Source organism: Anopheles coustani, chromosome 3, assembly GCF_943734705.1.
Source record: "Anopheles coustani chromosome 3, idAnoCousDA_361_x.2, whole genome shotgun sequence".
Lineage (NCBI taxonomy): Eukaryota > Metazoa > Arthropoda > Insecta > Diptera > Culicidae > Anopheles > Anopheles coustani.
This window is the reverse complement of record NC_071288.1, coordinates 5,124,287-5,149,375: the sequence shown is the minus strand read 5'-3', so window position 1 is coordinate 5,149,375 and position 25,089 is coordinate 5,124,287. Positions and strand designations below refer to the sequence as shown.

Sequence of the window (25,089 nt, the reverse complement as noted above, 5' to 3'; positions counted from 1 at the left end):
CAGTGGACAAATCAAATCCAACTTCACCATGCCATAGGCCAGGCCTACCATCCTTTCATTTGTGCACAGTGGATCAGGTTACACCCAACGCCCTCAGTTCAGGTGGTCAGCCAGGTGAAACCAAGTGGCCAGTTCGGTGTGTTTGGGAGGTGAACTACTCGTGAAATCACAGTAAGGTTCCACTTTTCGTCGGTTGCAGACCATAGTCAAGCACTTACTCCGAGGTTCGATGGCTCTACATTTTTCGTCAGTGAGTTTGGAAAAGTGGTTTAAAGTGATACAGTGAGATTAGTTGGGAAAGTTCTCGTATTTGTTTATTAGAGTTTTTCCTTCAGAGAACGAATGAGACTAATTAGAATTGGGAAAACTATGAATGTGTGCTGTATAGAAATAAAGTGACAATTAGACACCTCCTTCGGCCAACGGTAGTTTTGAACTGAAATATAATTCTAGTGATACGAAAAGGAAGCCTGTTGATGATTTATGTTTGAAATTAAATAATAATGAAACATTGTTCGAATAAATAAGTGTGGTCTCCCATTCTGTCGAAATATACTTTAAATACCGACGAGATACGACGATACCAGACGAGATACAGAGTGTGCATGTTGCGAAGTGCTCTGAAATGAATTAATTGATGATGATAAATTGAAAAACAAGTGATTCTCCGCCGCACTCTCAGATACTTATGTATGAATGTTCAATGGAGTGTGATTGAATAACCACTACTATTTTCGTTTCGAAAAGTAAAAAGCTGTGGCTGTCGAGAACGCAACAATTGGTAGGTAGCTTTCGTTTGAAACACTGCGGTCGAATTAAAATTGATCATTTTTCTGGTATCATCACTGGTATTTTTCGAAAGCTTTGTCCCATTTAGACGGTCTGTTTGCTCTTCTCCGTTCGACTCAGGATGAACCAAAATTGTAACGTTATCTTGCGTCACTTATGCAAACCGGTACGGTACAGGGAAGGGATTGAATTTCCAGTTGAAGCTACAGTTTATGCCAAATTGTTTCGCATCTTCCGTCTCGCCGGTGGCGCAAAAGGAAGGGTTAATCTTAAATATCACCCACTAGGGCTTCATTGGAATGGAAATGGATCGGTACTTATGGGTGTCGCCAGAAAAGGAAACACCAGAACGTAAACCAACTGTGCGGCGAGATTCTCACTTTACTAACCGCTATAAACTCGTTGTTCGTCTCCGGTGAACAATAGAGTCGGCCCTACACTTATGCTGCCATTGCCATTGTTCAAGCATGATCATGTTTCCGACAGCGGTCTGTATGAGGCCCAAAACATACCATATTTGTATGCTTTCTTTGCAGTCAGCCCCGTAGAGACTCATAAGAGCATGTTTGAGCTGTCCATCGAAGTAAATCCGGAAGTTTGATACTCGGTTGGATGATCCCTTTTTCAACAATGATGATTTCCATCAAGCATGGTAAAGTGACCTCATAAAAAAGGACATGCGATACGCACTGTTGAGCATATTTATGCAAATGTAATAACCCCTTGCCAGTGTTTTGCATTTGTTGCGTGTATCCATCCCTTTTGCGGTTTCTCATTCAACAAGCTGCCCAAACGTTATACTTTAAACCAATTAAGTTCGGTTTTCTTGGGGCGAATGATTTCCTCAATAGTTTATTACGTCTTTGACATGTGTATAGACAAATTTTCAAAAGTTGTTTAGGTTTTGACATAAAATATACCCGCATTAAATCAAAATTTACCTCAGAAATGACTATCTCTGAAGATTCCAACTAACCTTCTCCGGTGGTAATCTACAACGCCTTATACGAATCACTTTAAGTATTCATTACATTGTTCAATTCAATCCATTCGATCGTATATTGCAATATTATTTGATTTACATTTCTGATTGAAAAATGTATTTTATTTCTCTTTAACTTGTAACTTATTTACAACGTTTGTTGTTTTTCTGAGTAGACAAGCCTTTGGCTAAAAAGTGGAATTTAAGTTTAGTTAATGCTGTTGGCAGCACTTTTTTGCGTTGTTATACATTTGTGATCTCTTCTTTTTTATAGTTGTAACTACAGCGGTACTTACATTTTCGTAATAAAAGTCTTTTCGAAAATAACATTAAAACAGTATAGTTGTTTAACAAGACACTTAAATATTCTTCAAAAACTATACTTTATTGGTTTAATTCAAACAGTTAGAGCTTCATTTTTACAGCAAATCAACATTTTGAAAACCTATAACATACTTTTACTTTGTCTAGCAAATCAATATTTTGATAACCTGTAACATACTCTTACTTTGTCTTTTTAAACTCAATTTTAAATATTTATAGCTGTCAGAACCCAAGAATAATGGACAATTTCTCTGAGTTATGGAGTTCACGTGGCGTACTATGGAAACCCATGAAAGACTACAGAAAAGATTCACTCTCAACAAAGCTTATCGTTCACGTCTTTCGGTTGGACATAAACTTGTCTTTTTTTCTACTTTGGGTCAAGCTTGGTTAATTAGCGGTTAAAGTACCTGCTGGTTCGTGCGGTTTTCGGATAGTTCGATGGCAAACGATAAAGTTTCGGTTTCCCTTGTCGCTTGTATGGTTAATATGGGTTAATTAATAGAGTAAGAGTAGGGGGTTTTGCAAGTTATAGCCACCGTAGCAACACCATAAATCACCAGCGAACATTAATCTCCTTTTTTTGTATTGTTTTCTCAACTATTCCCATCAGATCGAAGTGGTACTTGTGGGGTAACTTCTACAACACATAGTTTTCAAAAATGATCCATCATCAGCCCACAAAGTATCACCATGCGAACCCGTTGACACACTTCCTCAATCTGCATACTTCCCACGCAACGGCCGCTGCTGCTGCAGCCCTCGCTCTCGCCTCCGACGCTGGGCTGGGACAACACCATCATGGCCATCACTCCCACCATGGACATCCGGTGACCGGAACCAACACCCATCAGCATCACCATCTATCCAGCAGTTCACAGCAGCACTACCAACAGCAAATGGAAGGTCAGCGTCAACACCGAGAGGATATTAACGCAGGTGTTGGGTACCGGGGAAAAACCTGTAAATTTGAGACACAAACAGATGAGGACGAGGAAGGACAGGACGATAGTAGCAACGAGCGAACCTGTGCCGGAGACCGGAAACGTCCGTTCGATAGGGGGAGCGAGCAGGAGAGACAAGAAGAGTTGAGTGAATCGGAGAACAACGTTGATATCGATGTAGATGATCGTGAGACTGGGGAAAGTGAAGGCAGAGGGATTGTTGAGTATGATCACCAGGAGAACGGCAGAGAAGGTTGTAGAACATCAAACAGTCTACGTGAGCAACCGCGATGTAGTAAAGAAATGGTTAGCTCTAGTGACGTTGAGGAGGAAGACGAAGAAGATGACGAGGAGATTATCATAGATGGGAAAGGATCAAAGGGCGAAGGCGGCTTCAGGGATGGGGACGAAAACATGCATAGAAACAACCATGCTGGGTGTGCCAGTCCATGTACCAACGAAGCAAACACCGCCGTACTTGAAACGGATGGATTTGTCGGAAAATCGTTCACAATAGCGGCCATTTTGGGGCTCAAAAAGAAGCAAGACGAGGCGGCTGCAGCGGCGGCTGCCAACGAGTACAGTGATGGCGCTATGAATCTCTCCACGGGAGCCACCTTCCAGCCACAACAGCATCAACAAAGGGCAGCTGCTGCAGTGGCTGTTGCTGCGGCGGCCATGGGTCGTTTACCGCTCGTAATGGCGGCAATGGAAAAGCGGGAGCGTGCCGACAGTGTGGACAGTGCGGATACTTGCGGTGGACCGCTAGGGTACGGACCGCTACGTCCTCTAAGTGCTGGCCATCATCAACCTGGTGCTACAGGAGGAGGAGCTTTAACGGCCCTGCAAAGCCTACACCAACTACCGGGTCTTCACGGCACTGGAGGAGGCTTTTCAGCTTTTCATCCATCCACTGGTGGCGTTGGGGTTCATCCAAATCTTCATCAGCAACATCAGCATCATCCCGGGAACCACCATCACCCCCATCACCATCATCCTGGATTCGGAGGCCATCACCATTTTCATCACAATCAGGGGCAACCAACTCCACAACACCCCCAACAGCAGCAGCAACAACAACAGCACCAGAATCAACACCAACAACTACATCTTCAGCAACATTCCACGCATCAACAACAACAGCAGCAGCAGCAACAGCACACTACTGGTGGACATCATATGGCATTGGGGCCACATCATCATAGTCAAAATCATAACAGGGATAAGTTTAAAGGTAAAACTCCTATTGACCATAGTCGAACATGGATGTGTCTTAATTATAAAATTTTTTCATCTCTCCCTCAGATCTTGCCAAAAAGTCCAATCTTTCATCATCAGCCGCATCGCTCAAGAGCAAAAGAGTTCGTACAATTTTCACCCCAGAACAGCTGGAACGTCTTGAGGCAGAATTCGAACGGCAGCAGTACATGGTTGGTCCGGAGCGACTCTATCTGGCACACACGCTTCAGCTGACGGAGGCGCAGGTAAGGATCCTTGAAAACGCGGCGATCCTTGAAAATGTTTCCTTGAAAAGCCATTTCCGAATTGGATCCCATTGTAGGTTAAAGTGTGGTTCCAGAATCGTCGAATTAAATGGCGCAAGCATCATCTAGAAATCACACAGCAACGGTTAGCAATGATACGGCAACGGCAGATAGCGAACGGATTACCGATCGGGACTACACCAGGTCCACAGGCTCATCTCGCCCAACCGGCGCAGGCACAAGGAGGCATGAGTGGAGGCCGGATGGTTAACCAGATCGACTCGCCGGATCTGACTATTTGTACCGATTCCATGGATGCACGCAGTGCTAGTGAAGGTGACGACTAAGTCGGCGATTATTGGCGCTAGTGAGGGTGATCTACACCAGAAGCTCGGACTTTATACAGGGAGAGATAGGTTAAATATATCGTATTGGGTTCGCTGTTAATTACCAGCAAGTAGCTTAAGCTTCGTAGAGCTTTAATCATACATAAAAGAGATGATGCAGATGAGATAAACACAAGATTTGATTGGAGTTAGAAAGCAGCCTGCAATAGATGTAAATTTGTTGTAAATATGTATGGGTATAAATAAATCTACATTGGACATATCAAAACAAAATTGGGAAATCACTACCGAAATTAAACCGATTTTTATAATTTAACTGTTTTAATCTAAGGTGGTTTGAAGGAGTAGACTTTCAAATATTACTGAACAGTTTATGAATTGAAATTTTGAATTTTCGATTAGTACTCCCACATTCAAATTATTACCACAGCAGTCATGAACATACGATTTGACATTTTTGAAAGTCACAAATTGGTTGTAATAAGTTTAGTACCGTTTTTTTGTTCTAAAATTCAATTGTTTTGAAGCCAAGATTATTATATAGTGTAGACGTGTATAGTGACCTTGTTGTGGAATTCTACAAAACTAAAAACAATGCAAAAACTTTTCTTAGAGCAATGTAACTTGCCTTCAAAAGACCTTTCATTTGTGGGGTCTGTTGCTGAAATTGACCAAGGCACTAACAAGTTATTAACAAATTAGCTATTGCAGACATTATTTCAAGCAGTGACCAAGGTTTTTAAGCTTGTCGACACGCTGCTGCTTCGTTCTAGTGGTGGGTACATCGGATCCCCAAATCCGAATCCCAATCCATAAATCAATCGCGAGACGATGTAACCAATCAATGCCAGTTTGGAAACCGTTTATCCTAATCTGAATCCCCATCGAATCACAACTGATAAATCGATTTTTCCGTAATAAAAACATGCCACACATTTCCGACGTTCGCCGCTGTAAGTAGTTCTGTTGATCATGAAAATAAACTAACGTAAGGAAATGTATGATCTTCGCAGGCATTGAAAAACCGGGCACAGTAATTTTTTTACCCCACCCTCAGACCGTACCATTAGGTTGATAGCTTGGCCGAATATTAACGGTCCACACAACGTTTCAAATAATTGTAGATCGAAATTAATCGATGTTCTACTGTCAAATCAAGTCCCAAACAAATCAAATCTTAATCGAGGATTGGGAATCAATTGGATTCGAATCTTTGGAATCCGTGTAGGGATCGAATCTTCAAATCTTCCGAATTCCCATTCTGCCAACACTAATAGTTTCCAGAGTCGTCCGAGCATTCGAGGCAGACGTACGCGAAACTGTAGAAAAAGGTACTAGCAACAAACACAATTTTGCTGACCGTTTTATTGCATTGGTGGCGAGCCCATTGTGTGATTATTACAAATTCTAGCCCTTTTGCTACTCTGCTCCACCGTTGCAGTATTATTTGCAAGTTAAAACCGACATAAACGCAGTGCTACGTGGTGATAAATACTCCTGCGGGGGGTGAAATACAGTGACCAAGAATGTACTCCCTAAAAATATGGAAAAATAATAGTTTTCCAATGTTTCAGTGTGAATAAATGCATTTAGTTGTTTGGAAAAGTTCTTGTCATGATGGATGGTCGCCCGTGCTCGAAGGGAAAGTTCTCAAGTGCTGCGAATGCCCTTCTGTTTCATCGTCACGATTTACCTTTCTGCGTGTTGCGTTATTTATGTGTGGTGCCCGTGTGTTTATCGGTTTCCCAAGCCTTCACCAACCACTCCGCGTGCGATAATATTCTCCGCGACCTGTTTCTAGTGTTCCCGTCAAGTCGAGTGTCGAGCGACGTTAAAAACGAACGGGACTCTTTCGGGACAACTTTTCGCGGTGGCCTGTTTCTGTTTTTTAGCAATCTGCGAACTACCTCGCCCCTCTTTTCCTCGCTCCCTTTGCAAAGTTTAACGTTGGAAAATCTCGCACCTGCACTTGCTCTTAGCTACTGATACTACGCCTGACGGGTGTAGGTCTTTTTTCTTTCTTGGCATGTGAGTCCTCTTCTTTGTTGCTTGGACTACTTGTGTTTCTTCCCTTCGCTTTGATCTGTTGTGCCAGAAAAGAACAAGGTGGATGGGAAAAACTGTCTTCCTCAGCATCGACCTGTCATAACCTCCGTCTTCTATGGCAACCAACATAGCAGCATAAAAATCTTGTCCATGATTTTATTTGTTTTATGCTAACACTGGACAAAAAAGAAGGGGTTTACTAGCTGCCAAAACAACAGAGAGATGTTGCGAATGTTTTAATTTTCATCAACAAAACTTCTCCCGTTTTTTTATTTGTTTGTCATCTTGGTTTTCTCATTTTCCATATGTCACTTCTCGCACACACAACAAAGTTTGGCTCAACTTTCCCCCGAAGAGGCTTCATCCACGGAAAACACTTGATTTTCTGTTCATCAAATAAGTTGCGAAGTCATTATTTTGAGGAGGAAACGTCCCGGTCCGCTATCGGAGAAAAATCAACGCAGGAACATAGTGGAGAGGAAGTATGCAGCTGGCATTTCCTGCCCGTGCGCGTTACCAGAATATTTGATGCGTTGTTTTTGTGTGATGCAGGAAAGCGAATAACCAACCATTCCCGCAAGGAAACACTACCATCATTCGACGCATCGGACCTTCAAACGAAAAACCGAATAAAAATCAAGTGTAACGGGAAAGGCGCAACCCTTTTACAACATCGGCTGTGCTTTCAGTGCTCAAATCGTCCAATCAAACATTTCGCTGCCCAAAAACGTTTCCCTGCTGGACTCTTCTCTAACTCCGCGAGGAAGAAAATTGATCTATTACGGCTCCAATCATTTCCGTGGCATACCGTTTATAATTCCATCTGGCCCTTTGCCAATCGATGTAAGGCGATTAATGGTTGATTTCGTTTCTTTGTAGTGTGCGGTGTGTTGTACGTGTGTGTGTAGTGTAGAATAGTGTTTGTCCAACGGGGGTTCCGAAGGGGGTGAACCGAGTGAAACGGAGGAGGGAGTGCATTGGCTGCAATCAAACACACCGGAAGCGAGCGGAAGCCGGGCGGCGGGAGTCGGGAATCTAGCCACAACGCAAGCGACAACGGAAACGGCCAAAGAAGCTGGATGCGTGCGAGATCGGTCTGAGGGAAATGTCGGCCAACCGTAGCCGCTCGATGCTGTCGGTAAACCTCGAGGCGGCCGCCATGGCCAACGATCCGCTGCGCGACCTGTTCGAGGCCTGCAAGACGGGCGATCTCGTGAAGGTGAAAAAGCTCATCACACCACAGACGGTCAATGCGCGGGACACGGCGGGAAGGAAGTCGACGCCGTTGCACTTTGCTGCTGGTAAGTGTAGGCTTTTGTTGCCTTCTTTCGAAACGTTTCGATCTAAGCATCCTTTCTCCTAAGTGTTGTTTGTTAATTGGCGCAACAACCGCTGGGCGGACTAGGCCTGGCGAAGCTCCATCCGAAACCACTTTCTTCTACGTGGGAGAAGGACAAGTTTAACAGAAAATGGGACACAGTTAACAATCATGTACATGAAAACCCCCCAATGTGAACACATCGTGGACCCCAAGAGTTAGGAGCCAATTTATGCCATCAGCTTAAAGAATTGAATTGTGAAATTCTTTTCCCCTTTTCTTGCTTGGATCGATTGAGAGTCAGAAAAAGTCAGTATAGCGACAAACAAGAATCCCACATAAGAAACGGAACAAAATTTCCATCTAGTGACACTTGAACTTTTACTTCCGGTGTGTGGATCAGTATTAGCTCAAACTGCACAAAAAGCCTCCCACGATTGACCCACTCTCTTTTTTTCATTTCAACTTTCTCCGTCCTTCCATTAGTCCTTGGACACACACACAAACATACAGAGCATCCTTTTGCCATTCTCGAGATGGAAAGAAGGGGAGCACATCATTACTGGTGTCCTTCACGAATGCAAAAATAGTGCAGCAGCGACGATGCTAGAGTGCAGTGCAAAAAAATGCACGTGTGTGTTGTACAAGGGGAGAAAGGTTGACAACTCGTTGAGCGTTATCAACCCGATGGGAGCATGCACCCGTAAAACGACAAATATTTTCCGAGACCACATGACTGTGTTTCATACCATTTGCGATGAACGAGCTTTAGAAAGCTTCAAGTGGGGCAAATGGATATTACCATTGCCAAGGATACCACTCCATCGGCTACCTGTCTTTATTCTTCGACTTCCGGTTGTTCGGCAGTGGTTCGCAGGAGATGAGAACGTGCATAATATATGACGAAATTGCTTTCGACCCGATAGCCAAGATACATGAAGGCCAGAAGCTCAAGGATATGCCACTATTGAACAAAAAGCAGCAGTAGTATTAGACGCTTTTAAACATCCGACAGCTTACCCAATCTCATCGGAGTCCTTTTGTTATCCGATAGATTTAAGCAGCATTGACAAAAGTGAATGCAGAGAGAGCATTTCTACCTGTTGACGTGATGTAGCGTTGAAATTGAATTCAGAAGTGAGGATTGTGGACTTCAACGATAGTATGCAAAAACTGTACGTGACTGTAATGCCAACAACTTCGTGGGCCATCGTCATAGAGTTTCACTACAGACGCGTCGACGCCCTCCCCATACCAGGGAAACCGAAGTGCGTCTGTATACTTTTGCATTCAATCGGTGCAGACCTAGATCTCGGGGGTATAAAAAGAATTTTCAATGTTAATCAAGGGTTGCCCAAAAGACCAAAGTGTGGAGTTTCACATGGCAACGTAGCTTCGACACTCGCATTATGTACGATTATTTCCTACGAGCTACTTGCAAAAAGTGGAAGGAAACGGAAAGTGAAACCTCTATGAGGTTAAACTCAATACGCAAAGAGAAACCTTAAGTGAAGTAGGGTGCAGGTCGTTGTGAGGTCCACCCTCAAGACAACAACGAAACAACACAAGCACCAACAGCTTGGTTGGTTGGCGGGGAAACAAAATGCAAACAATACTTGTAATAAAGCAGCATCTCAGTCATTCACGGAAAATACAAATGTAGTCCGCAGCCGGAACCAGTGTTGTCGAGGAACTTTGGAGACACTCTCGGAAGATCATCTAACATAACATACAAATGTATCGAGGTTTTAATAAATTGAACCCGATGAAAAATATCGGCAACTGTCCGCCAAGGAAAAGGAATAATCTCGTCAACAACGTGTAGGCTAGGCTCATCTTCTGTTCGTTTCTTTTGCCCACTTACTTCTTCTTCCCAATGACGACGATAGGCTCTTGAAAGGTTGTGTTGCGAGATACACCTTATGATTCATTCGCCCCCGTGTGTGTACACAACTTCTCCGGCGTCTGTAGATTGTGGCGTGCGTGATCCACGGAGCGATGATTCACGAACAGACCGATCACAATGCAGACACGCAACAACGATCATCGCAAAAATAAAGGCCCGAACGTGAAGCTGCCTCCAACATCCGACAATGTGTAATGATGAGTTTACACATGCTTCTCTATGCATGTTTTACCGTTGCTGCTTGCATTGTAAATCCCAAATATTTCCAACTGCTTAACCAACGCGTCAACGCGTTAGTGGTTATTTTGTGTCCGTTTGCCCTTTCTTCGGCAAGTGAAGTTGTTAATGTAATGATAATCAAAAACAAGTTGTGGTACCATGTTTGTCGATCACAAATGGAAGCAAACCCCCCACGCCACGGCCTCGCCTTTTCTCTTCTGCAACTGCAGATACTTTGCCGGATTGCCATTTGGAGCTGCTTATCATCGGACCACTTCGGTCACACCTCATTGCATCAAATTATTCTCTGATAAGCAATCAAAAACACACCTTGTTATTTCGAAACACCAATAAACGATGATGTGACGGTATTAGATATTGATAAGATGCATTTCGGAAGATAGCAGAATCTCGTTTGCCTTGTAGGAAAAAATCACACATTAGAGCACAATTTAACGACATTTACGACGTTCATAAAAATGAAACGGATGACCTGTTTTTCCCCTACGATCGTTATGGTGGTGTGTCCGTGGCAATGAAAGTAAGCACCCGCTGTGCGTTGGTGCTTCAAACGATCGCACAGCTTTCTTCCTCCGGAACCGGAACGAGCTTCCGTTCGATTTCGTTTCGAACGGAATGAGTTTGTGTTAATTACTAACAGCACCACCTTCACTGCCCGAGCGAAAACTACCATTTCTCTTTCGTTTTCATTTGTATTACCAATTCCCCAGCGAATTGATTTCAATTCGATATCCAAGTTTGAATTCATTGAAAAGTATCCACTTTTCATTGGTTCCAAACTTTGCAGATTTTAATTAAACTTTTCCGGGAGCCGATGTGATCAGTCGAAATGGGCGATCGTGAAGAAAAGATATTTCAAGAAACGTTGTGTTTCAATGATTCTTCTATCAAATGAGCATTCATAGTATGAACTTCCCTTTGGAGCCCCACTTGTAGACCTACAAGAAATAGGACTTCCCAAACCCAAACCTCTTTCGGCATATGTTTGATCAGATGTTGCCCGTATGTAAGCTTCCCTTCCCATCACCGAACGGTACGAAAACAACTTTTGTAGTAATCAACCATCTGCGAATCGAATCGATTCACGTTGAAGGTGCCTACCTTCTGACCTCCATCGAGTTTCTCTCCAATAGACGGCCTCTTTGTTGTAACTTCCTTTGCCGCTGCAAAGCTTTGGAGCTGTTCAGACAACAGATGCTGCTTTTCCCTGTCAGTGAATGGAAAAATTAATATCTAGTAAATGGGCCAAACGATGATGGACAGTTTGCGGCGTACCGGGACAAAGAAACTAATTTCTGCCCGTTCTTCGCTTCTATTCGTTTTTACTCGACAAAACGTGGATTTTGGTTGTAAATCTGGCGTAATTCATGCTTAAGCACAAGCAATGTTCCTCCGTTGGCCTATGTTGAGGTCAAAAACGATAATTATTTTCTTTCAACAATGTTGAAACGAGGCTTCGGTCGGGTTTGGAATGGAAAAGGCTTGGCGAGGTTGAACGTGGTTTGAAGCGACTACATGTATGTTGTGGTCTATTGTGTTTGTGTTTCTTTTTTAGACTGTTCATGGACACGCCGTCGGATCTGTCGAATGCCGCCTGTAAATGCTTTCTCAATGCAAGCCGACTGGAGCTTCCGTGTAAAAGTGTTTAACTTTGAGCTCAAAATAGCATCAATAAAAACTATTTCTGCATATTGACGGTATAAGATTATCTTGCTAACCCTAACCTCGGATGCTGAGTAAGACGGAGGTTTGTTTGGCTTCCTCTAGAGCCTTTCACTATCAACCCACAATACTGTGAAGAAAATGAGTTGAAAACCAACACAAGCCCTTTTGTGGGGGTTTGTGCAAGAAGCGGGGGAATGAAATGGAACGATGCGAACTTGAATTATGGAACCGCCGACGAAGGAAATGTGTGTATGTATGCAGCCAATGTAAAGCGTGTGCCCAGTGGGTTTTCACAATAGAGATGTCAAGAAGGAAAATCGTTCACAAATGATAGGAGGAGGAGAAGAAAATCATAAATGGACCTTGTTCAAAAGGAATGAAAAGCGTTGTTTGAAAGCGAATGTTTCATCTTTAAAAGCATCACGTATTGTTGTGTTAGGAGTAGAAATCCAATCGAAATAGTTCAAACTTTCATATCATAGTTTCAATCATATTTCATTCGGATTGTCTCCTGTTCATCAGGAAACTACTGCATCAAAATTGAGACCACCGGACGACTCTGACACTATGCTCTATGCTCTATGCGTCCTCGCCTACTACCAACTTGTTATGGTGCATAAGCAAAGCTTTTGGTAAGGAACCGAACTGCTGCAGCTCTGTTGTAACCATCCGTGTTGTTGCCGACTCTACCAATACTACTCCGGTGGTGGTTGTTACCGAAAGACAGCATATCGAAACCACAAACAGTGCACTGCTGCACACGAACACTGGCACAAGAATGGAGCGCCACGAAAGACGGCTCCGACGACTCTGACGGCGGCACGCCGTGACCTGGTTTCGCACGACGTAAGCCACCCCAATCGTTGTCTGCAGGGATTCGTTAACCAGCAGCACCATGAAGGAGGATAGATTCGCAACATGGCTATGGCTATGGCTATGGCGTGGAGAAGCTGGAGTGATGGTGCGGGATTATCATCTCATGTTCGTGTGGACAGCGACACTGCTTCGTGTTGTGGAAATTTTCATCAGGCGAGAGTCATCTAGTAGCTCCTTCTCCTACTGGGAGGGATGTTGGTTGCTAGACATGTGGGCTACTTAGTTGTTCCCGGGGGAGTATAGCCATGTTTTTAAATGTCGTTACTCCTAAACCTAAACGAGGTGAGGTCAGCCATGACTGCAGCCATTGGAAGGATTATGCTATAACTCTACCCTTATTAGTCGCTATGGAAACCGAGCTCGCGGTTCACTCCACGCAAAACCTGCTTCAGTTTAGACTGAAATGACTTTTTACCAGCATTGGAACGTCGCGGACCCTTGTGTTTACGATCCATGAGCTCTAACTTTCGCATTGCATTTTAATTTTTATCATGCACATCCCGTATGCTTATGCTCCCTACGTGTTCTGTGTAGATGAGCCTCAAGCGAGTGTCGTCGAGGTCGACGGCGCGGTGTTTTTTCCCATCCATCCTCGCTGGACATTTGCCAACAAACCATACGTCTCGACCTTGGTGTCACGGGTTGGTAGCGCTCCTGCAGAACGCCCTTTTCGAATGGAGAGTCCCCGGTTTTGTGGAAGTTAGTTTTGTATCCAAACGAGCCCCGAAGCATAACCTTCACTTTTCTAGTTCGCCTGGGTAGGGATAATTTTTAACCCCAAAGCGAAAGAAAAAAAAAGTGTTACTCAGGGATGGGGAAATTCTGTCCGATGGAAGTTTGTATTTTATTTCACGACACATACGGGGACATTTTAAATCGAAAGTATTTTTAAACAATCTACTACACTTTTCATCCATATTTTGTTTGCCATGAAACAAACAGATTTTAAAGTAGGTCGTGATAAACATGATGGCACAAGAGATATTATACCTTTCTTGTTTAACGACGTTATAAACCATAATGCTTAAACCAGGCATCACCTCTTTTGCTTTTTAATTTGATGATTAAATCTGTCGCACTCCGAACACTCTTGGCATGGAGTCTCCGTTGGGAGTCGCCCCATGCCAAGCAGGCCAACAAAAGCGTTATGTTTAATGGTGATGAGTGCAGTAGCATAACGCAACAACGCCAGTAATCAGCTTTCCGATTGCGAATGATAATGCAGGCCAAACGTTGACGCACGCTGCGTTATAAAATCGTACAAATGGTGGTTGCTTTTAATAAAAAAAAAATCACCACCAACCGACGTGCGACGATGGAGTTTCGGCGTGTGTGCCTTACGAAAGCCATGGCCTGTTGGCACGGAGTGAAAAAGGGGGTTCTACATGGGAAAGTGGAAATGGGGTGCGTTTTTATGTTTGCCACCTCGCAAGAGTGGCGCTTTTTAGCGAACACCGGGGCAAGCCAGCGATAGACGGGGAGGCTATGCTCCAAAACCAACCAACAGGGGGCTTAGATCTGACCGCGCTGCCGTGTAGAAATGCAACCCCGACCCGATGGTGAATATGACAGCACCTTAAATTGACCGTAATAAATCATTAACGCCATCGACGGGGAAACGAACCGGACGAGGTGTAGTAAAGAACCAAGCGGACCGTGAAATCGAACCTGCGGTACTCAGGCGTGTGGTACATAATCCTTTGGTGTTGCTAGACTTCCTGTTGTTGAATGGGTCAAGAAATAGCGTTAACACTAACTCTGATGAAGTAGGCCTTGTATCATGAATGTTCACGGTTTAATACCCATTTGAAGCTTTTGGTATATTTTGTTGTTTTGAAGCTTTTGGTATAATGTTCAAGCGACGAAAACTGGATCTCTCTTCTTCTCTGCTAATGACCATCCGTTGGTTTTTCTTTCTTTTTAGGTTATGGACGAAGAGACGTGGTTGAGTTCCTGCTCGCGAACGGAGCCTCCATTCAGGCGCGGGATGACGGTGGGCTGCATCCGCTGCACAACGCCTGCTCCTTTGGACACGCGGATGTTGTCCGCTTGTTGCTGGAGGCCGGCGCTAATCCGAACACGCGTGACAACTGGAACTATACACCGCTGCACGAGGCTGCCAGCAAGGGCAAGATCGATGTGTGCATCGCCCTACTCCAGCACGGTGCCGACCCAAACATCCGCAACTCGGAGAACAAGATCCCGCTCGATCTGGCCGATCCTTGCACGCGCCCCGTGCTCACCGGAGAGTATCGCAAGGATGAGCTGCTAGAGGCGGCCCGCTCGGGCTCGGAAGAGCGGCTGCTGGAGCTGCTGACGCCCCTGAACGTCAACTGTCACGCCAGCGATGGGCGAAAGTCGACCCCGTTGCATCTGGCCGCGGGCTACAATCGCATTCGGGTGGTGCAAATCCTGCTGCAGCATGGGGCTGATGTTCACGCGAAGGACAAGGGTGGTCTAGTGCCGCTGCACAACGCTTGCTCTTACGGACACTTCGAGGTGACGGAGCTGCTCATCAAACACGGTGGCAACGTGAACGCAAATGATCTGTGGGCGTTTACGCCGCTGCACGAGGCCGCTTCGAAAAGCCGGGTCGAGGTGTGCAGCCTGTTGCTGAGCGAGGGTGCTGATCCGACGCTCCTGAACTGCCATAACAAGTCTGCGATCGATTCTGCGCCGACCCGGGAGCTGCAGGAGAAAATTGCATGTAAGTCAACACGTAAAGACTACGACGAAGACCATCCTTTATCTTGTTGTTTTGGTTTCCTATCCTCCTGTGTAGATGAATATAAAGGCCACTGCGTGCTGGACGCATGCCGGCAGGCGGATATTCAGCGACTGAAGAAGAACCTCACGACCGAGACGGTCAACTTCATCCACCCCTACTCTGGCGATACGCCGGTGCACGCGGTCGCACAGTCCGTCTATCCGAAGCGCAAGCAGGTGCTCGAAGTGTTGATCCGCAAGGGCGCCCTGCTAAACGAAAAGAATAAAGACTTCCTCACGCCGCTGCACATCTCGGCGGACAACTCGCACAACGAACTGATGGATGTGCTGCTGCGGCACGGTGCCAAGGTGGACGCACTGGATGGACTCGGCCAGACGGCACTTCATCGGTGCGCCCGGGAGGACAACATCCAGGCTTGCCGACTACTGCTCTCCTACGGCATCGACACGGGCATCGTTTCGCTGCAGGGCTACACGGCCGCCCAGCTGGCCACGGAGAACGTACTGAAGATCCTCCAGGACCCACCATCCGACACGGTGGACCTTGAGTGTCAGCTGCTGGAGGCGGCTAAGACCGGCGATATCGACTCGGTCCGGCGGATCATACTCTCCAGCCCGATGACGGTCAACTGCCGAGATCTGGACGGACGTCACTCGACACCGTTGCACTTTGCCGCCGGCTACAACCGCGTGCCGGTGGTGGAGTTTCTGCTCGAGCACGGCGCGGAGGTGCATGCGTCCGATAAGGGCGGCCTGGTGCCGCTGCACAACGCTTGCTCGTACGGCCACTACGAGGTGACGGAGCTGCTGGTCAAGCACGGGGCCAACGTGAACGTGGCGGACTTGTGGAAGTTCACACCGCTACATGAAGCGGCCGCCAAGGGCAAGTACGAGATTGTCAAGCTCTTGATAAAGGTAGGTTGCAAACACAAATCCTGTGACGGCAAATGTATGTTCTTACGCTCTCTTTGGCATTGCAGCATGGAGCTGACGTGACGAAAAAGAATCGAGATGGCGCAACACCACTCGATCTGGTCCGGGAGGGAGATCAGGATGTAGCCGATTTGCTACGTGGAAATGCAGCGTTGTTGGACGCGGCTAAGAAAGGTAACCTGGCACGGGTGCAGCGGCTTGTCACGGCCGATAACATCAACTGCCGGGATGCACAGGGTCGTAATTCCACTCCTTTACACCTAGCTGGTAGGTTTCGGTGAATTCGTACGAAGTTTATTCCATTTTTCTCTATTCAAACACATCTTTCACTCGCTTTTATTCTAGCTGGTTATAATAACCTAGAGGTTGCGGAATACCTTCTGGAGCACGGTGCCGACGTGAATGCCCAGGACAAGGGTGGTTTGATACCTCTGCACAATGCCTCCTCGTATGGCCATCTCGACATTGCCGCTCTGCTCATTAAGCACAACACGGTGGTGAACGCCACGGACAAATGGGGCTACACACCATTGCACGAGGCCGCTCAGAAAGGGCGTACCCAGCTGTGTTCACTTCTTGTGAGTTTTTTTTTTCAAAAAGTTACTTTCGGTTCCTAAAGATGATTTACGAAATCATATTCCCCATCTTTTAGCTCGCACACGGAGCCGATCCATTTATGAAAAACCAGGAAGGTCAAACCAGTCTCGATCTCGCCACCGCCGAAGATGTCAAGTGTTTGCTGCAGGATGCCATGGTCGCCTCGCAGGGTACGGCCGGTGCTTCCGGCGGCACGCTCACCGGCGCCACAGGAACTGCCATCCTTTCCTCGAACGGAACGCTCCTTGCGACGACCTGCTCACCGACCACGGAAACGGTCACCTTGCCGACGGGCGCATCAATGACGCTATCTGTTCCCGTGCCACAGGTTGGAGGCTTAATTATTTCCTCCCTATAAATCGTAACTTATTGGCGCAGCAACCATTCTTTTCACCTCTAAGTTGAGCCCACGATGGATACAATTGCACCTCATATTCACCATACGTTTGTTCTTTTTCCCTCGGTCAATTTACAGCTCCCAATCCGTAGCTGCCTCAGCCCGGCGCAGGGCGCCGAAGCGAACGTCGACGGTATCGTGGTGGATCACGACGACAAGATGTCCTCGGTGCCGTCGATCGAATCGTCCGTTTCGGTGTTCCTCACCAGCCTGCAGCTGGAGCATCTGATCGACCTGTTCGAGCGGGAGCAGATCACGATGGATATCCTGGCCGAGATGGGCCACGAGGATCTGAAGCAGGTCGGTGTTTCGGCGTACGGCTTCCGGCACAAAATTCTTAAGGGCATTGCTACGCTTCGAGCGACCACAGGTACGATGAGAGGGTACGAAATGATTGCATTTTGAATGGGGATGATCAATGCGGTTGGAACTGCTTACAGGACTAGGACTTACGCCGAACCCTGGGACGCTGCTGGTGGATCTTCTTCCCGACGACAAGGAGTTTCTTGCGGTCGAGGAGGAAATGCAAGCCACCATCAGGGAGCATCGCGATAACGGCCACTCTGGTGGCTATTTCACTCGCTACAATATTGTACGGGTAAGTAAGCAATACCCTTCTCCCCCCTGAAGGAAGACATAACACGATCTTTTTGCTTGCCACACAGATACAAAAGGTACAGAACCGAAAGCTCTGGGAGCGGTACGTCCATCGACGGCAGGAGATTTCCGAGGAGAATGGTCACCAGGCGAGCGAGCGGATGCTCTTCCACGGGTCACCGTTTATCAACGCCATCGTGCAGAAGGGTTTCGACGAGCGGCATGCGTACATCGGTGGCATGTTTGGAGCCGGAATCTACTTTGCCGAGCACAGCTCCAAGTCGAACCAGTACGTGTACGGTATTGGCGGTGGCATCGGATGCCCAACGCACAAGGATAAATCGTGTTATCAGTGCCATCGGTAAGAGCTGCTTCCTGAGTGTTTAGTGCATTAGTTTGCAATGTAGTTAATCTGTTACTTCTTGTTGCACAGACAATTGCTACTCTGCCGTGTAGCGCTTGGCAAATCGTTCCTGCAGTTTAGTGCGATGAAAATGGCACATGCTCCCCCGGGGCACCATTCAGTGATCGGACGTCCATCGGCAGGTGGATTGCATTTTCCCGAGTACGTTGTCTACCGAGGTGAACAGGTACGTGTGTGTGTGTGTGTGGTAACGAAAATGCAGGACAATTGCACGGATATCCTGACCGTTTTGTTTCTTTACCTTGCTTCTTTCAGGCTTACCCGGAGTATTTAATAACGTACCAGATCGCCAAGCCGGACGATTGTGCCAGTGGCGAAGAGCCGGCAAGATGATGGACAATATCGGCCGCTAGTAACATCAGCCAAAACAACAACATTCTCGTCTCCGTCGTCGGTAGTAGCGGTGGTGGTAGTAGTGCTGGTGGTGGGAACGGTGGAACTGGTGATGGTACTAATGGAAGTGGCGCCTCGAATGGAAGCAACAATGCAATTGTCGGTGTATGCAGCAACGTGGGAGGATTATTTACTGGAGGCGGAGCAGGTGTCGTGGGAGGTGCCGATGGAAGTGGTTCCGGGTCGAATTTTACGCGCATTCGCTCGACGACACGCTCAACGATGGCTAAAGCGACGGCAGTCCGTGTTTCGACGGGAAAAAAGTTTAGCCAACTATTGATCATTACGCCGGCGGTCGCGATCGATAGCAACGAACACGATGACTACAATGGTCCGTTTAATTCGTCCTCGCTGGATAGCGGGTGTGGAGGAAGTAGCGAGGGTAGTCTTTCCGATGACCCGATCGTCGACGAGGCAGGGCAAAGCCAGGGTGGCGGTGATCGTCGCAACAACAACAATGGCACGCGACTGTTGCCTTTATTCGCCGGAGGAAGGGCATCGTCATCCCAGACGGCTTCGGCATCATCGTCGACTCCCGGATGGCGCTGGTGTGGATTGATCTGTTCGGCGGTGAAATGTTTCCGTGCGGCTGCAGCCACAACTACCGGAAGGCAATCAAGCGCCTCGGTTAGGGAACCGCTAGCCGGAACGACTGTCCGTTACACAACGTCGGAAGCTGGTGCTGCACCCTCGGGAAGATCCCGTGCGGGTGGCCGTCGTCCTGGTGCTCCCCGGTTTAGCCGCAATCATGTGTACGAATACACGATCAAAAGCTATCACCATCCGCAGCGTGAGCGACGTTCGAATGGCCATGCCGCTGGAAGCCGATCTGCATCGATATCATCCGAGTCGTCTTCGCTGTCCGGCGGTGGAGCGGTAGCACCAATTGTCACGGCCGATCATGATCATATCAACAATAACAACGGCCACTGCCCCAACAGCAGCGCCAATGGCAATGGGAATATTATAATGAGCTCAACGTTGCTGCCAAGAACGGGATCGGGTGCGGTTGTAGTTACGACTACGCAGATGCTCACGGACACCGAAAGGACACCTTCACCCTTGATGGATACGGGCACAGCTAGGGCCAATGAACGGAACAACATTATGTACAAGTTGTGACCGGGCAGTGTTAACATTGAGCGAGGAGTTAATCGACAGGAGCGAAGGATCGACGTTACTTTCACGGTGATCCTTGGTTTTACCCTCTATGCATGAACTTTCAAAACCGACCAGCTTTCGATTCATGTTGTTGAAGCTTTTTTCGAAGAGGGAAACCACAAGCATCGTGCTTTAGCTGCCACAATATCGTCTATATATATCAGCATCTCTCTTTATTCTTAAAAACAATACCCTTCCAGCCGCAGGGGAAAGTATTAATCGAAAGCCCATCTTGTACTGAGCCGATACCAGGACGGAAATGTCGTAGGGCAAGGGAGTGTGTGAAAGCATGTGAACGCCCGTCCGCCCGGGATCAGTTAGTTAAATAATCGTAATTATTCATGCATCATATTTAAAGGCATTTTTGCATCGACATTGCTAGCTACAACGCCATCACCGGCAGACCACGTGTACCCAGTGGTTTATTTCCTTTTTTTACCGATTATCCACCTACCATCGAAGCGAACCACATACACCGCCATTGCATATTCAGCCGGACGTAAACGCGAACGAACATGGCTACGAAAAGACAGAACCCCCGATTAGTTAAGCGCCAAATAGCGGGCAAAAAGAAGACCAACGAAGCGACGAAACGAACAGATCCTGTCACGAAGGATACACCCCACGTAAAGACAGGCCAGGCAACTCGCTCCTTCGCATAATTAGTTAAGAGGCTGAAGGAGTAATGCGTACGTTATTACTCCTGCAGGAAGAAGTTATATTTCATATACGAATCCACGCAATCGTAAATTACCAAGCCAATAACGTGATTCTACACAGCAAAAAGGGAAAAGTAAGAGCGATAAAATGAAAAAAAATCATTAAACCGACGGGAGGAGGCTCGATCATATGCAAATGGAATGCAATTTCTGTAAGTGACCGACTATGGCGACGCTCTTATTATGTTGAGCGAGGAAAACAAATGTGCGGAAAACCCGTGGTAAATATTTCGAATTTATGCGTGATGAAACGTGTGCGAGTGTGATGATTCAGAATAATGACAAGACGAGAGGTAGCAGGAATGCAAGCAGACACATTATACATCCTACATTTTTTACTATAAATAAATAAAACCAACATACGAAAAAGTAACTCAAGATGGTTCGCAAGTTAATACACAATGATGACGATTAAATAGGGTGATTCCATGGTGTTATATTATCCCCAGCATCCCCTACAACAAGATAAAAATGTCAGTGGCGTTGTTATGAAAAGGTTGACAGCTGTTTTCTGTGAAAAAAGAAAACATAACTTCCCCCCCTCATCGCTCTACCTTACGATTGCGCGAAGGGCAAATAAAAACAAAGCAATCTCCGCCTGCAAACTGCGGTCAGTCGCGGATTGAAGCTTGTCGTGGACTATTCGCTCTCGTAGGGATTGCCGAAAAATAGAATCTCATCATATTCTAACTCAACGCTGAAGAATTCTTCCATGTGATTCATCAGTTATCGAAATAAGTTTTCCACGTCGAAGCTTCCGGAAGGAGTAGAAAACATTCATCCAATAAAGTGTTGCTTTACCAAACCGCTTCGGAATAGTTGGGCCACATTAGTCAAAGTGCTATAATTATTGGTATCGTCATGACCGTTTCGTTGTAAAGTGTTGTTTCGTGGTTGTGCTAAAATTTTCCCCGGAATCTCAAGTACACGTCACCGTTTGCTGCGTGGTTTTTCTATTTTCCAACTCAATAAACGGGACGGTTTTCAAGTGGTTGACGAAATATCACATCATCCGGCAAACGCTGTGCACTATCGCGTGGTTAATTTGGCGTAAAACAGTCCGTGAGCTGGTGGTGTTCATTCGTGGAGCGTGCAGCTGATAACAAACTATCTACAGCAGCGGGCGCAAATTGACTGCAAGGTAATAAAAAAAGAAAATGGGACCGTTTTATAAACCTGTTATATTTTTGGCATCGGTTGTGTAAGTTTCTGGTTTTTAGAAGTGGCAAAGACATGTTTGCATTGCATTTTCAGAATGGTGCAACGTGAAGAAGTAGAAGAAAGATTGATCTCGAAACTTGTCAAATAAAGCCATTCACTTTCCGTTTCTTTGAATGCCAACTAATCGAAGTAGCACTTGAAAGGTGTCGTAACCAGGAAGAAACCACTTTACGGAGGCTTGGATTACAGAAAAACCACCTCAAACATACAGAAGAACCTTCTCAAGAAAAGACCAAGAAGGAAAACGCCGTCGTCATTGGGTTTTAATCAACAATTCTAATCGCATGCGCATCGCGTACGTATTGGGAGAGTGCCAAATTTCCACTTGTTGCATGCGCTGGATTACTTGTATTTATTTCCAAATAAAGCACCCACGAAACATTTTCATCTTTAAAAAGTTCGATATTCGATGCAATGAATGATATTTGGCAATCAATCACAGGTCAGTTGGTGACGTCGAATCTTGTAGGTGCTAGACGATTTCAAATGTATTGGAATGATTTACAATAACTTACTCTAGACTCCCTTTAGTCGTGTATTTTGTTGTAAAGTATGGCTTCTTTTTCTTCCACGCACAACCAGAAAGCATCAGCACCTCGCACTAGATGTAGTTTTTATTATGCCTATAATGTTGTTAATTGCTCTATGCTAAACACACATTTTAGATGACAAAATGACCTCTTACTTACCCCCCATTTGCTTCCTCAGAGACGGCAGATTTCGCCTGGAGAACGATGTTTCCATCGGATTCGACGACGACGCTGACCGCCAGCGCCAAAGAATGGCGCCGTACATTCGACGCGATTAAAGCAGGCCATGACGAAGCGTACCGGACGATCGAGCGCGCGATAAAGTTTGAAGAACACGAACGCCCCGATCTGGCACTTCAGACGTACAAGGATGGTATCCAGCGGATCGACGAAACACTTGCCCTTCCGGTGGAAGTACCGGATCTGGGCGTGCAGGGCCAGGCGGACGATAGCTGGCAGCAGGCCATCGGGATGATTCACAAGCTGAAACGGACGCGTGGCGAGGTGCTGCAACGTGTTGGGCAGCTTGGTGGAGGGGCAGCAGGTGATGGTGGTCAGTCGGAAAAGAATGATAAAACTGGTCAACGTCCGTGGACGTACACCGAGCTGGCGAGGGCACTGCAGGAAATGTCCGACGAGCAAAGCAGCGAATCAAAGGAGGCCGCTTCGACGCCGACGACGACGACGAGGTTGGAGTTGCTTTTCTCCTGCGACGGAGTACAGATGTATTACATCGAGCCGGACGGTGTCGTTAGCAGGACGATGGCCGATTCGACTTTGCGCGTCGTCCGGATCGAAGGAGACGAGCAGAGGATGCTTCAGTCGACCGTTTTTCTGCAAGTCATCGAAACACGTGCTGCTATTCGAATTGAAAACGCCGAGGAACCGCTGGCGGAAATTCCCGAGGCCATGGAGGCCACGATGGAGCAGGAACCACCATCGGTTTCCATTCCAGAAGACCAGGCCAAGGAAGAAACAACCGAATTCCTTCTGTATCCACTCATCCCGGGCGTTTCTCCTTGCTATCGGACCGAATTCGGCGCGTTTATTCTGCCGGATCTTTCCACAGACGCTGGTGTGGATGGACGTGCCATAGGGCTTATCATTCCGCCAGGTGCGGACGAGGTGGTGCTAGAGATTCTGGTCGCCTTTCTCCACGGTGTGGTGACGCAACCCGCGTCGGATGTGCCCGTAGGTCGTGCCGATCGTAAACGTTCCCTCCTGCCCGATTCGACGACCGTTTCTGCCGGAATTATCCGCGGTGCGTTCTACTTATCGCAAGGATTAGTACGGGGCGCCGAGAAAACGGGCCAGCTTATAGCGACCGGAACGCCGTACGTCATCTCGAAGATGGGTCCGAAACCGGAACCTCAGCCGGACGCAGCGCAATCCGCGGGAGGAGGAGGAGTTCAGGTGCCAAAAAACGTCCGCACCGGCATCGAAATCGCCCGGAGTGTCACCGGAACGGCGGCCGGTGTGACGAGCTACGTGGCGGGGAAAGTCGGATCGGCCACGATGGCTCTCGGGCGCTTCCTGGCACCGCACATTCAGCGTCACGGTAGCGCCCTGCTCTCCTACGGCACTGGTATGAGCGCGGAGGACGCCTCGGAACGGATGAACGGTGCGCTTACGATCTGCGCCGGTGCCGTCGAGGGTTTCGGAACGGTTTACGAAGGGCTCGAACGATCTGCGTCCATTCTCGGCCAAAGCCTAAGCAGCAGCACGGTGAAGATCGTGGAGCATCGGTACGGCGAGGAGGCGAGTCGCGTCGTCGGCAGCTCGCTCGATACGGTCGGCAACGTGATCAACGTGACGCACAACGTGAACTGCATCACGCCGAAAGGGTTTGCCAAGCGGACGGCCAAAAATGCCGGCAAAGCGCTCGTTGCGGGCTATCGACCAATGGTGCCGGAAGTGGACGCTATTGCTGGTTCCAACGGGACAACGCTTGGAGAACCAGGATCCACCATTGGAACCATCGGAACCGTGGCAAGCACCAGTAGAATCGTACCAGCCTCTGTACTCTATCCGGATCTGGGAGGTTTGGCTAAGCAACTGCAACAGTAAAAACAGCCCAACAGACTCCAAATGGAACATAGAGGGACCGATCCAGCAAACCAGGGAACGTTGTGTTAAGGTTATGGTTATTTAGATACTCATCCGTCAAAGGCAGCAATCTCCAAACGAAGGCACTAGAGTTTACCCACATTAAGGGAACTTTTTTTTGTAAAACGCTTTAGGTATATCTTGCCATTTTTGCATTTCATGTTTTTACTTCGGAATGGTTTTAAAAGTAAGAACAGGGTTTTAAATAATAGGATGTAAAGTGAGATTTTACGCGGGACAATTATTGTGAAATCAAAAATGATCTGAGATGAATCTTATATAAATGTTAACTCAATGAAACAATAAATTAGTACAAGTGTTTACCCAATCAAATCAAGTTTTTCTCTCAATGTTGTTCAGAGA

General features: G+C 46.9%; 4 protein-coding genes across 4 annotated transcripts; all 4 read left to right on the top strand.

Annotated features, from left to right (window-relative positions):
• Positions 1-2,757: 2,757 nt before the first annotated feature.
• On the top strand, positions 2,758-4,870 carry LOC131260376 (homeobox protein Hox-A13-like). The gene is made up of 3 exons (XM_058262079.1): positions 2,758-4,273; positions 4,345-4,523; positions 4,601-4,870. The coding sequence occupies exons 1-3, from the start codon at positions 2,758-2,760 to the stop codon at positions 4,868-4,870; spliced, it is 1,965 nt and encodes a 654-aa protein (XP_058118062.1).
• A 1,292-nt stretch (positions 4,871-6,162) lies between these two features.
• On the top strand, positions 6,163-18,967 carry LOC131260482 (poly [ADP-ribose] polymerase tankyrase). The gene is made up of 12 exons (XM_058262219.1): positions 6,163-6,201; positions 7,796-8,217; positions 14,846-15,628; positions 15,704-16,563; positions 16,629-16,848; positions 16,927-17,159; positions 17,234-17,506; positions 17,654-17,945; positions 18,016-18,173; positions 18,241-18,533; positions 18,606-18,762; positions 18,852-18,967. The coding sequence occupies exons 2-12, from the start codon at positions 8,022-8,024 to the stop codon at positions 18,927-18,929; spliced, it is 3,543 nt and encodes a 1,180-aa protein (XP_058118202.1). The 5' UTR covers positions 6,163-6,201; positions 7,796-8,021; the 3' UTR covers positions 18,930-18,967.
• On the top strand, positions 18,929-20,111 carry LOC131260368 (loricrin-like). Its single transcript, XM_058262068.1, has 2 exons — positions 18,929-18,948; positions 18,995-20,111. The coding sequence occupies exons 1-2, from the start codon at positions 18,929-18,931 to the stop codon at positions 20,109-20,111; spliced, it is 1,137 nt and encodes a 378-aa protein (XP_058118051.1).
• Positions 20,112-21,497: 1,386 nt separating this feature from the next.
• Positions 21,498-25,053, top strand: LOC131261086 (protein spartin). The gene is made up of 2 exons (XM_058262996.1): positions 21,498-22,010; positions 22,799-25,053. Exon 2 carries the CDS (start codon positions 22,825-22,827, stop codon positions 24,685-24,687), a length of 1,863 nt encoding a protein of 620 aa, XP_058118979.1. The 5' UTR covers positions 21,498-22,010; positions 22,799-22,824; the 3' UTR covers positions 24,688-25,053.
• The last annotated feature ends 36 nt before the right edge of the window (positions 25,054-25,089 follow it).